This window comes from Dictyostelium purpureum (assembly GCF_000190715.1).
Source record: "Dictyostelium purpureum unplaced genomic scaffold DICPUscaffold_240, whole genome shotgun sequence".
NCBI lineage: Eukaryota > Evosea > Eumycetozoa > Dictyosteliales > Dictyosteliaceae > Dictyostelium > Dictyostelium purpureum.
The window spans coordinates 36,712-50,199 of NW_003519576.1; the positions used below are offsets into that span (position 1 = coordinate 36,712).

Below are 13,488 nucleotides of genomic sequence, written 5' to 3' on the forward strand. Positions count from 1 at the left end.
CTTGTTTGTTGCCCTTATTTGAATATTGTTATTTTATATAAAAAAGTATTGGAAAAATCTATCGAATTAACAACAACAAAAAGTTATTATTGCAAGCAATATTATAATAAAACCACTATTTTAAAAATTTAAATCATTAAAAAAAATAAATTAAAAAAAAACCCCCTCATTTACACAATGTAAAAAATGGTGTTTTTTACATTTGCACATTGTGAAAAACGGTGTTTTTTTAATATTTTTAATATTTTTATTTATTTTGGCACTAATTTTTATTTATCTGTTTTAAAATCAATTAAAATAATTAATTTTCTTATTAAATGAATGGGTATTTTTTTGGGGCAGTTAAAAAAAGGGGTTTAATAGAATTTCGAAAGTTTCTCCAACAGACAATTAAAAGAATCTTCTTTTAAAGGTTACAAAAAGATAAATATCATTATGTAAATATTATTTTTAATATCTAACTGTTTTAAAAACAAAATATTAAAATCAACTTTTTTTTTTTTTTTTTTTATTTTTTTATTTTATTATTAAATAAATATTATAATGATTTCAATAAATAATATAAATAATATAAATAATTTAGAAGTAGCAGTTATTGGTATAGGTTTTAGAGCTCCAAGTGGTAGTTTATCAAAATCAATTTCAAATACAAAACAACTGTGGGATAGTTTAATAAGTGGTTTTGATGGTGTTGTAGAAACATCTGATAGATGGTCTGATAACTATCATGCCGCTGGTGATATCGTTTCCAAATACGCTGGTCTCATTCCGCTTGAAGAATGGAAGTCTTTTGATCCTGTTTTCTTTGGTATCCATCCAAGTGATGAACATGTCAACACAATCGATCCACAACAAAGATTGCTATTAAAGTGCACATGGGAAGCACTCGAAGATGCTGGTATAGATCCATCAACATTAAGAGGTTCAAAAACAAGTACTTTTATAGGTTCCTCAACTTCCGATTATGATAGTGTCAATAGATCTCCATTTGAAACTCAAAAAAATATTTTTGGTGCATCAATTCACTCAGTAGCTAATAGAATATCATACTGTTTCGATTTTCGTGGTGAGTCAATTACAATCGATACTGCATGCAGCTCGTCATTAAATGCAATTAATTTTGGTTACAAATCTATAAAAGGAGGTCTATCTGATGTCTCGGTTGTAGGTGGTGTTAACTTTATACTTGGTATGTATTGTTTAATAAAAGATTTTTATTTTTGTTTAAAAAGTTTTCATTATATTAATATTTTTAAAATTTTTTTATATTAGACCCAAATATATCAAAATCATTTTCCCATCTATCAATGTTAAGTCCAACTGGAAAGTGTTACTCATTTTCCTCAGAGGCTGATGGCTTTGTACGTTCTGAGTGTGTTGGTATAATTGTATTAAAGAATTTACGACAAGCAATTAAAGATGGTAATAATATTTATTGTGTTATCAAAGGTTCAAGTTCAAATGTTGATGGTAGTTATGATAAAGCAAACTTTTATCAGCCATCAAAGTCATCTCAATATGAAAATATTAAATCTGCAATTGAATCTACTGATGGCCAAATCAATGCTTCGGATATCGATTATATTGAATGTCATGGTACTGGTACACCAACTGGAGATCCAATAGAGTTAGAGGGTATTTCAAGAGTATTCAAAGATACAAATAAACAAGTTCTAATTGGTTCTATTAAATCAAATATTGGCCATGGTGAAGCATCATCAGGTGTACTATCATTAATCAAATGTTGTGTTATGTTTAAAAACAAATCATTTGTTCAAAATATCAACTTTAAATCACCAAATCCAGATATCAAGTTCGATGAATGGCGTCTAAAAGTAGTAACTGAACCAACACCCTTTTGTAGTAACAAAAATATTACTATGGCTGTTAATAACTTTGGTATAACTGGTAAGTTTAGATTTTAAAAAATATAAACATTTCAAATATATTAAATTTTTTTCATTTTTTAATTGTTAGGATCGAATTGTTGTCTCATTTTATCGGAATACAAACAAGATAATATTCAAAATGAAAACACTGCAATTAAAAAGTATTTAATTCCATTCTCGTCAAACTCATCAACATCCTTAGATAAATATAAACAAATTATCAACGATCATTCAGAAAATGTGTCTTTTAATGAATTTGCAAATAATCAAATTAAAAATAAACCAACATCACTTGTTCAAAGATCAGTTATTATTGCAAGTAATTGGGAAGAGTTTAAAGATTCAAAAAATGAAATTAGATCATCTAATATAAACACCATTTCAAACATTACAGTTAAAAATAACAAACCCTTTACAGTTTTTGTATTTTGCGGTCAAGGCCCACAATATAATAAAATGGCAATGGAACTATACGAAAATGAACCAATTTTCAAACAATCAGTAGATAAGTTCGATACTGAACTATTCAAATATTATGGGTACTCTGTTTTAAAAAAGTTAAGATCAATTGATGACAAAGATACCATATCAATTCATGAACCAATTCTTGCACAACCATCAAATGTAATGATTCAAGTATCATTATTCGAACTTTATAAACATTGGGGTATCAAAGCAGATATAGTTACTGGACATTCTCTTGGTGAAATTGTGGCATCTCATTGCTCTGGAATCATTGATTTCGAAACTTTATGTTATGTAACATATCACAGATCTGTAGCACAAAATAGAACAAATGGTTGTGGTAAAATGTTATCGATAAACATAGGTGCCGAAGAGTATTTAAAAGATTATTCATCAAAATATCCATCATTAGAGATTTCATGTTACAATTCACCATCATCAATTGTAATCTCTGGTAAAGAAAATATTTTAAACGAAATTACTACTGAACTAAAATCAAAAGAGGTATTTTGTGCAATGTTGGGATCACCATCATCATTCCATACATCAAGTCAGTTAGCAATCAAAGATGAACTTCTTTCGTTAAATTTTAAATCAAAACAATCAACAACACCTATATTCTCAACAGTTACAACCAACTTATTAAATCACGAAACAACACCATTCAATGCAGAATATGTTTTCGAAAATGTTCTACAACCAGTTAGATTCGCACAAACCATTTCAAACATATATAAATATATTGAAGAAAACAACTATGGTAATCAAATCACTTTTATTGAAGTTGCGCCACATTCAGCATTATCATTCTATTTAAATCAAATGAAATCACAACAATCACCATATTTTGAAAATGGTGAAGGAGTTGCCATATTTTCACCACTTCACAAAAAGAAAAATGACCATGATGAATTCTTAAAAACAATTTCAACACTTTATACAAACCATTCATTTAATATTAATTTCAAATCACAATTAAATCAAAATAATAACAATGGTATTTATAAACAATCAAACGATCTGCCATTGTATCAATGGGATGATAAAATGTATTTCAAACAAAACTCAGCATATGAAAAGATTAGAAAAGAAGGACCTTCAATTCAACATCTTGGCAATTCAAATGAATCCCCATCTAAATCATATCAAGCATTTATCGATACTAAAAAGTTACCATTTCAATGGCTAAAAGGACATCAGGTAAAGGGAAAATACTATTTTCCAGGATGTGGATATATCACCAATTTATTCAATATATATCCAAATCAAGACATTACAATCGGCTCAATCGAATTTAAAACACCATTAGTATTACAAGACGGTGTTGACCAATGTCTACAAACTACAATTAATACACTTTCAAAAAATGAATTCAATGCCAAATCTCACTTTAAAGATTCAATTTCAAACCAATGGGTATTATGTTCAACTTCAAACTTTAGTCTATTTAAACATGGTGGCGAAATAAATCAAATCAACATTGAAGAATTAAAAAATAAATGCAATTTTACCAAGATATCAAAACAAGAACTCTACGAATCAATTAGAATCAAAACTGGATTAACATATAAAGGTTTATTCCAAGGTGTTAAAGAATGCTATGTTGGTAAAAACTGTTCTCTATCGGTTGTATCATTAAATGAAATTCAAAATCAAAATGAATTTAATCATTTACTTAAAAATGATACCATGACATCATTTTTTAATGCTGCTATATTAGATACATGCTTACATGGGTTGTTAGGTTTTATTAAACACCAATGCCAAATTGTATTAGATAGTGTCGAAGGATTAAAATACTATTCATCCAACATACCACCATCAAATGAACATTCTGAAATATATGTATATTCCGAAATGAAATCAAGAATTAGCTTATACTCATACTCTGGATCAATTAAAATAATGCTAAAGGATGGCACATTATTAATTGAAATTGCAAATATAATTTGCACATCAATCACACCAATAATCGACAATACATTAATTACTCCACCACCATCAAACGAAATCTATATACCATATCAACAATCAAAAGATTCACTAATCGAAAAACCACAAGAACTCAGTCATTTATATCAAACCAATGGAAGAATAATTGATGAATATTTTATTTCAAAAGAATACCTATTATCAGTATTTTACTACCATATTAATCAAAGACGTCCAAATATCAACAATGAAACAATACCAACAATGGAATTTAGCCAGTTTAAACAACTCTATTATAATGAATCAGTAAATGAAAACCAATTTTTCTTTTTATTTGAAGTTTTAAAAAAATATAATACTTTAGATACCAAAGAACAAATAAACCAACTCACATACAGCGATGATAAAAATGTTAGAATTTTCGAAATAGCAACCAAAGTAATGTCAAAACAAATATTCCCTTTAGAAGATGACGATCCTAATACAGATAATGCTCAATCATTGTTTGAAGATGGACTATTAGATAACTTTTACAAAAATTTAAAACCTATTAGTCGATTAAATGATTTGTTGGGTTACTTTGTTGCTGAACCAATTAAAGCAACTATTAATGAACCAATAGTATTTAGAATAATAGAATTTGGAGGTGGTGTAGGCTCATTAACAATATTAGTATTAGATAGAATCAACCAACTATTAAACGACAATCCATCATCAAATATTGATATAGAATTTACATGGAGTGATATTTCCGCATCATTTTTTTCAGATATCAAAGAAAAGCTTTCAAACATCAAAGGTGTAAATATAATTTATCGTGTTCTAGATTTAGACAAGCCATTAAAAGAACAAGATTTAAGACCATCCTATTATGATATGGTTATAATGTCGTATGTATTGCATGTCTCAAAACAAATTAAATTTAGTTTAAATGAAATATACAATATTATAACACCAAATGGTCAATTACTTTTCGTAGAGGCACCATTTAAATCATTATTTATTGATTCACTCTTCGGTGTATTCCCACAATGGTGGCCATCAAAAGAAGATATTGAAATCAGAAATGATAGAAACTGTTTGAAACAAGAAAGTTGGTTCAAAATACTAAATGAATGCAACTTTAAAGACACAACAATGTATGGAAATGACAAATCAATCTTTTTAATACAAACAAGAAAACCAAATATAAACGAAACAGTATTATTAAATAAGGAATCAATGAAAGAATTATCTTCATATGATAATATTGTGTTGTTTGGAAGTAGTAAAAATGGGTCAAATATTAACGAATCATTTAAATCAAATACACTATTTAATTCAAAAATAAAAAAAATGGATTCCTTCAATGAATTTAATACTTGGATTCAAGAATCAATCGATTCAATTAAACAAAGTAAAACACTAATCGTTTTTTTGAAAGCAATAGATCCATTAGATATAACCAACTTTAAAGAAATAACGTTTGAATATATTCAAATCAATCAGCTTTTACTTCAACTTCAAATTGAAAGTCATTTTAAACATGTTTTAATTTTATCAAACTCAACATCAAATAACTATTTGTCATCATCACTCAATGGCTGCTCAAGATATTTAGTAGAATTCCCTCAGTTAGTTTTATATTCATTAGATTTCGATACTATTTCAATTCAAAATGAAAATGTATTATCAATCATTGATATATTAATAAACTCAACAACAAATAACCATAGAGAGTTTACAATTAAAAACAACACAGTATATTTTGAAAGATACAAAAAACCCAAAATTAAACAATCATTTACATCAAATTCGTTCGAAACAAATAAAGACAACTTAATGATTCATCTTGATCAAAATTTAGAATATGTATTAACAACTAAAAAAGAACTAAAACCAAATGAAATCGAAATCGAAATTAAAGGTTCTGGCATCAACTATAAAGACTATTTAATGTATATTGGTCAAGTACCAATTAATCTTGATCCTAAATTCAGCAAAGACGAGGAGTTTGAAAATGGATTAAATCAATATCCAAATATCGGTAATGACTTTAGTGGTATTGTTACTCGTTGTGGGGATATTGTAAAGAAATTAAAAGTAGGTGATGAAGTGTTTGGTACAGCTTCAAAATCTAGTGGGTCACATATTATAATAGATCATAAATATGTATGTTTCAAACCAAAAAGTATGAGCCATGTCCAAGCAGCATCTATTCCATCAGTTTATGTTACAACACTACATAGTATTTTCTATATGGGAAATTTACAACCAGATCAAACTATTTTAATTCACTCAGCAACAGGTGGTGTAGGTCTTTCATCATTAGAACTATTAAAATGTAAAGAACACAAAGGTTATATATTTTTAACTGTTGGCTCAAAAGAGAAAGAACAATATTTAATGGACAAATATGGCTCATTTATTACTGGTATCTATTCATCAAGAAATAAAAACTATGTTCACCAAATTAAAAACAAATTAATAGAATTAGAATGTGATGAACACCATCAAGGTGTAGATTTAATATTAAATACATTATCATCAGAATATATGGACTCAAACTTTCAATGTCTAAATACTTGTGGTAGAATTGTCGATCTTTCAATTACACATTTAACACCAAATGACTATATGACAAACAATCACTTTAAATACAACTATGGATATAATAATGTAGAACTAGTAAAATTTTCAACCTCATTATTCAAATCTTATTTAAAAAAAATAATCAAAATGTTTAATTTAAACAAATTAGAGCTTGTTCCAATTACTGAATATTCAAACAGTCAATTTAAAGATGCAATTGAATATGTTAATAAAAGACAACATATTGGTAAAATCGTTGTAAATCATGACAATGATATGATATCAAAAGTATTTAATGAACAAAAACAAAATGACACAATTATTATGAAGAATAGCTACGATATATCAAGATTAAATATGGGCAAAAATATATTGGTAACAGGTCAAACTGGTATTATATTAGAAATATTACAATGGCTGGTTAAATATTCAAACAAATCAATCGAAAATATAATTATCTTGACAAAATCACCATTAAAATGGGAATTAGAACTATTAATCAATCAAACTAAACATCAAAAAGACAATTCAATTAACTTCCACTTTAATCAAATCGATATCGAAAATTGTAACGAAATTCAAAAAGTATTAAATGACCTAGAATTAAATTCAAACATTACAAATATTGATACAGTAATTCACTTTGCATTTGTAAATGATATTGGTGATCTTAAGGATGTCGATATGAATCGTTTAAATATTACACATGGTGCAAAAACAATTGGCGCAGTTAATTTACACAATGAATCAATTCAACGTTCATGGAAAGTAAAACAATTTATAATGGCATCTTCAGCGGTATCAGTTATAGGTTCAGAAAGACAATGTTGTTATGTCAGTGCTTGTAGTGTAATTGATTCATTATCAAAATACAGAAAATCAATTGGACTACCATCCATATCCATTAATTTAGGTGCAATAGCATCAACTGGTTTTGTTTCAAGAAACGAAGCAGTCGAGATGATGTTAAAATCTTTAGTTTCAGTTTTTATTTCCCCTCAATTAATATTAAGTTCACTTGACCTTTTCATTCAAGATAAAAACAAACATCCAAACTATTGCTTCACAAACTTCAAACATAAAGATCTATTAAACTCAAACCATAATCTTTTCAAGTTTGACTATGAAATCAATATAATTAGAAGATCAAAAAAATCAAAAAATGATAATTGTAGTAGCGATAGTATAAAATCCAAAATCATAAATAAAATTTCAGAACTATTATCAATTGATGAATCGAAAATCAACTTGGAATTTCAATTAACCCAGTATGGCCTCGATAGTTTAGTTATTGTTCAATTAAAGAACTGGCTAGATAATCAATTTGGAACCAATTTAATTACAATCCAACAATTACAAAATAATAAAATATCACAATCACTCGAAATTATTACCAAAGGTTATAAAAACAAATCCATGACAAATTCTAATAAAGAAAATAATACTAAAATAACAAGCGAAGATTTTATTAAAGAAGAAATTAAACTAGAAGACTCTATAGTTTCAAAACCTTATTCTTTAAAATCAATTTTAAATAATAATAACAACAAGTCAATCCTATTAACAGGTTCAAATGGATTCTTAGGTTCATATTTATTAAGTCATTTAGTTAAAATGGAAAGTTGTTCAAAAGTGTATTGCCTAATAAGAAATAAAACAAACTTACCCAATCCTATGGACGAAATTGTAAACAAACTAAAACACCATCAACTATATGACTCTATTACACAACAACAACTATCAAAGATTATTATAGTTATAGGTGATATTTCAAAAGAAAAGCTAGGTCTTTCCAATGAAAACTATACACTCATTTCAAATGAAGTTGATATTATAATTAATTCAGCAGCATATTTAAATCTACTATCAAACTATCAAGAAAGCAAAGCTATCAATTCCAATTCTCTTAAAGATATTATAAAACTGTCAGTCTCAAACAAAACACAAAAACTTATTGTTCATTTTTCGTCATACTCTGTCTTTTTCAACCAATCTCTAAATGGAGAAGAATTCGATGAAAATAAAATATTGCCAAGATTTGATAATATTTCAGTTGGGTATATTCAGTCAAAAATAGTATCAGAATGTTTATTAACACATGCTGAAAAGTCAAGAGGTATCCCATCAATCGTTCTTCGTTTACCAGATATATGGTCAAATCCTGAAACTGGTATTGGTCATCCAACCGATATTTTCCAACTAGCAGCCCAAGCATCTGGTATTATTGGCTACTATCCAAGTTTATATAACTATGCATATCTTTCACCGATAACAGTATTATCAAAAAACATCATCAATATAATATTTAATGAAAAAAGCTGGTTAAATCAAAACAATTCAAATTCAATTTATAGTTTATATGGCAATTCAATTGAAGCAACATATATTTATAATTTATTAGAGAAACATTATAATTGCGAAAAAATAGAATTCGAAAAATGGAAAGAATTAGTATCAAAATCAAAGCATCCATCATGCATTAAATACAACTTATTCCACAGAAGTTTTCCTTCAAATATTTATGTTGAAAAAGATTTTAAAATGTCAAATAAAACTAAAGAATTATTAAAATCAATAGGTTCATACGATGAAAATGATTGGTTAATGGATGATAGAATGATTATAAATACCATAAGCCACATAAAGTAAATTTTAAATATCAAAATAAAAAAAAAATAAACTTTTTTAGATTTTTATAAAAATTATTTTCTATAAATAGTTTATTTTTTATTTCTTAAATTATTGTAACAGTTATCGATTGCATGAATGAGCATGTCCCAGAATTTTTCTATTTTAATATTGGTGCATACATTTACGTTTTTTTCTAATTTTGAGAAATTGAATAAATCGACAACGGTTCTGCCTAAACAAAGATTACTTGAAGTTTCTACATCTACTCTTAATAATCTAGATGTGAAAATACTTGGATCGATTAAATAGGCAACAGCCAATGGATCGTGTAATGGTGGATGTTCGAAATCAAAAATTAATTTATAATTATCCGAGAAATACAATAATAATTCTATGATGATGTCAATAAATTGATTTGTGTCGCCTTCTTTTTTGAGTGCAGCAATACGATCAATAACTTCCTTATTTACTAATGCCATATGAGAAACATCTAAAGGTACCATAGTAATTGGTACACCGCTTTCAAATACAACTTTGGCTCCCTCTGGATCAACTAAAATATTATACTGTTGTCAATAAAAAAAGTGTTAAAAAATTATTTTTTCTCAATAATATTAAAGAGTAACTTACTTCGCTAGCTGGTGAAATATTACCAAAGTTTATCGAACCGCCCAAAATAGAAACGTCGACCATAGGTTTAACTTGGGGATAAACAAGGAATAATAAAGCAACATTTGTTAATGGACCTGTAGCTACAATTGTAACTTTTTCACCATTATTTTCATTATAGTATTTGCTGATCGATTCCCACATGAATTGAATTGCTGGTTTGTCTGTAATTGGTTGTTGGGTAGCATCTGGTACTTTAAGAGTGCAACCTGGTCTTAAATCAAGACCTGTATCACCATGAATTTCAGGACATACCATTGGTGGACGAGCTAATGGTTGTAAAACACCTTTAACTACACTAATTGTACTATTTGATTTACCAATTAATTCTAAAATTCTTAATGCATTGTTTGTTGTTTTTTCAACAGTTTGATTACCACCAATGGTAGAAATACCCAAAACTGTAAACATTTCTGTGTAACATGCCTAATAATAAAAATTTTAATTTTAATTTTAATTTAAATTTAAATTTTAAATTTAAATCAATTATATACTTACTAAAAGGATTGCAAAAGCATCATCATGACCTGGGTCACAATCTAAAAAAACTGCTTTACGACTTTGTGTATCCATTTTTATTTTAAAAAAAATAATGAAATTTTAAATTTAAGAAAAAAAAAAAAATTTATTAAAAAATTTAATAAAAAAAATATTTTTTAGAAAACTCATAAAAAATAACTTTGAAAAAACTAAACTAAAAAAAAATAAAAAAAATACTAAAAAAAAACATTAAAAAAATAAATAAATAAAATTGGTTTGTTTAAAATTTTTTTTTTTTTATTAAAAATTTTGGTTAATAAAAAAACTGCATCTTCTAGACAAAGAAAATTTAATGATACGTGATCAGGTATAGATCCTTTGAAAGAATGAGATAGATATTGAAATTTTCCTTGTTATATTATTGAAGAATGAATAAAATATATTTTTGATTTGGGAATTTTTTTTTAAGATTTAATGATTGAATTTTTAATTTGAGTTGTTTTTGAAATCGATTTGGGAATTGTTTTTAATTGAACTTAAGATTTTAACCAACGAATCCAATTAAGAAGAAAATATTTGCCCACAAATTTTGCTAAATAAATCCAGACAATGTGCCAAGCAAGAATGGCTGCCAAATTCTTTTGCTTGGCTGTTCGGATTGTTGCAAAGAAAGTAACAAGTTTAGTTTCTAAACGAATATAACTTCATTTCTGTCACGATTGGATTTAAACCGAGAGACTTTAAAGCTCCTAAACCGAGGATACAAGAAGCTGTGATGTCTTGATCCTTAAAAACTTCGAAATTGATATTTGATTTGATTTGATCGCTCATCTGGACCTGGCATACGACTTCACCTTGAGTGGCCATTACATGATTACTTGCACTTGTTACTTTCTTTAGTACGGATATTAAAGTCTTTAAATTCGTGTTTTGATTTTTTTAAACGGTCAACCAAAACGTGGTACAAGTTTTCTGAAGTATGTTTTTTTTCACCAAAATAAATAAAATCTAATAATACTTTTTGTAAAATATAATTATCATCTATGAAGTGAACATTGAGACATAAAAAATAATAATGGTTATAAGGTGATCTCCATAAATCTAGTGAAATGGCTTTTTTGCCAATCGCCCTGACTTTTTCTGATTGTAATACCCTGAATTCTTTTGCCATCAAATGAACATATTCAACCATTTGTTCTGGTTTGTATTGAATATATTTCCCATCAGTGGCAATTTCCATTAATTCAATAAAATGTGAATTTTTGAATAAATTAAAAGATTGATCATTTGTAACGCAATGCTTGTTGTAATAATACCTTTTTATCAACTGGAACTTTATGTTGAATTTGTATGAAATAAGGTATTAATTTTATACCTCTTTTTTGCAATCCATGAAAACATAAATCTGGTGAGTTCATGTCTATATTGGAAAAAGAGTTAATTCTAGCTCTGTTAAATGTCTCTTGAAAAACACAAGTAAACCTATTAACTTCTCAATATCTTTAAAGTGCTTTCCAGATTCACATACTTGAATTGGCAATTTGATTTGGTTTAAAAAAGTTCGTATATTAGCATAATTGTTGTCATATAAAAATATAGATTTTAAAATTAAATTACCTTTTTCTATGACTATAGCAAAATTGGTTTGGTTAGATGACGTAACTCTTTGTATACATTTAGCGGCAATACATGCTGTACCCCCAAGATGGTTATTTGTTGTTTCTTCATTTCAATATTTTTTATAATTGAAAATTTAGAAACTGAATAACCCCCAAAATAGTAAAATTTGTAATTTTACAATAATAAACCTCCATTAACGGAGATTTCAGTTTGTTTGATAATAATTATAACAAAATTCTATGGGCCCCTTAAAAAAAAATAATAAAAAAAAAAAAAAAATTTTGAAAAAAAAAAAAAAAAAAAAAAAAAAATTAAAAAAAAAATTAAAATTTGCAAAATTTTTGGAAGCATCATCTGAAATGGAGTGTTTTAAATACCAAGAGTTTTTTAAATGATTATATATTGTGGTGTGTATTGGGTCCATTTTCCAAGTTTTTCATCAAATTCTTTAAATAGTTCTTAAAAATTTTCCCATTAGATTGTTGATGCACCTGAAATATCAAATTTAGATTCTGGTGCATAAAATGTTGGGTAATTTGATGCAGTGGTTGGAGTACTTGGTTCTGGTGTTGGTTGTGGGGTGGATTGTGTGAATAATGCATGTGATGTGTAAATGGTTACCCACTCACCAAGTTCTTCATCAAACTCCTCAATTGATGGTCCCTCACCCATTCCCTCATTTGATTGTGTTGATGCACCTTCAAAATAGTACTTGGATTCTGGTGCATAGAAACTTGGATAGGCAGATGAGGTGGTGGATGTACTTGGTTGTGGTGTTGGTTCTGGTGTTGGTTCTGGTGTTGGTTCTGGTGTTGGTTCTGGTGTTGGTTCTGGTGTTGGTTCTGGTGTTGGTCCTTGGGTGGATTGAGCGAATGATGAAGGTGAGGTATAGATTGTTACCCACTCACCAAGCTCTTCATCAAATTCCTCAATTGATGGCCCCTCACACATTCCCTCATTTGGTTGTTGTGCAAATGATGAAGGTGATGTGAATATTGTAACCCACTCACCAAGTTCTTCGTTATTCTCTTCAATTGAAGGTCCTTCAACGAACTCTGGACGGGTGGATGACTCTGGTGGATATACGGATGGGGCTGCTTGTTGTGGTGGTGGTACATGCATTGGGGTTGAAGTTGAAGTTGAAGTTGGGGTTGATTTTGGTTTTGGTTTTGATTTTGATTTTGATTTTGATTTTTGTTTTGGATGTGGTGGTGTTGAAGTTGATTTTGGT

The 13,488-nt window shown here is 27.8% G+C and overlaps 4 protein-coding genes across 4 annotated transcripts; 1 reads left to right on the plus strand and 3 right to left on the minus strand.

Moving 5' to 3' along the window:
- Positions 1-543: 543 nt before the first annotated feature.
- On the plus strand, positions 544-9,554 carry DICPUDRAFT_56925 (uncharacterized protein; the record flags this gene model as incomplete). The annotated part of the gene is made up of 3 exons (XM_003290722.1): positions 544-1,189; positions 1,273-1,908; positions 1,978-9,554. 3 exons carry the CDS (start codon positions 544-546, stop codon positions 9,504-9,506), a joined length of 8,811 nt encoding a protein of 2,936 aa, XP_003290770.1. The 3' UTR covers positions 9,507-9,554.
- Positions 9,545-10,730, minus strand: DICPUDRAFT_56928 (uncharacterized protein; the record flags this gene model as incomplete). Its single annotated transcript, XM_003290729.1, has 3 exons — positions 9,545-10,054; positions 10,119-10,583; positions 10,656-10,730. 3 exons carry the CDS (start codon positions 10,728-10,730, stop codon positions 9,578-9,580), a joined length of 1,017 nt encoding a protein of 338 aa, XP_003290777.1. The 3' UTR covers positions 9,545-9,577.
- A 781-nt stretch (positions 10,731-11,511) lies between these two features.
- Positions 11,512-11,829, minus strand: DICPUDRAFT_155314 (uncharacterized protein; the record flags this gene model as incomplete). Its single annotated transcript, XM_003290730.1, has 1 exon — positions 11,512-11,829. The coding sequence occupies one exon, from the start codon at positions 11,827-11,829 to the stop codon at positions 11,512-11,514; it is 318 nt and encodes a 105-aa protein (XP_003290778.1).
- Positions 11,830-12,481: 652 nt separating this feature from the next.
- DICPUDRAFT_81496 (uncharacterized protein) lies at positions 12,482-13,488 on the minus strand (the record flags this gene model as incomplete). The annotated part of the gene is made up of 2 exons (XM_003290731.1): positions 12,482-12,504; positions 12,749-13,488. Coding segments are annotated over 2 exons (763 nt in total), but the record flags the coding sequence as incomplete, so codon positions are not given.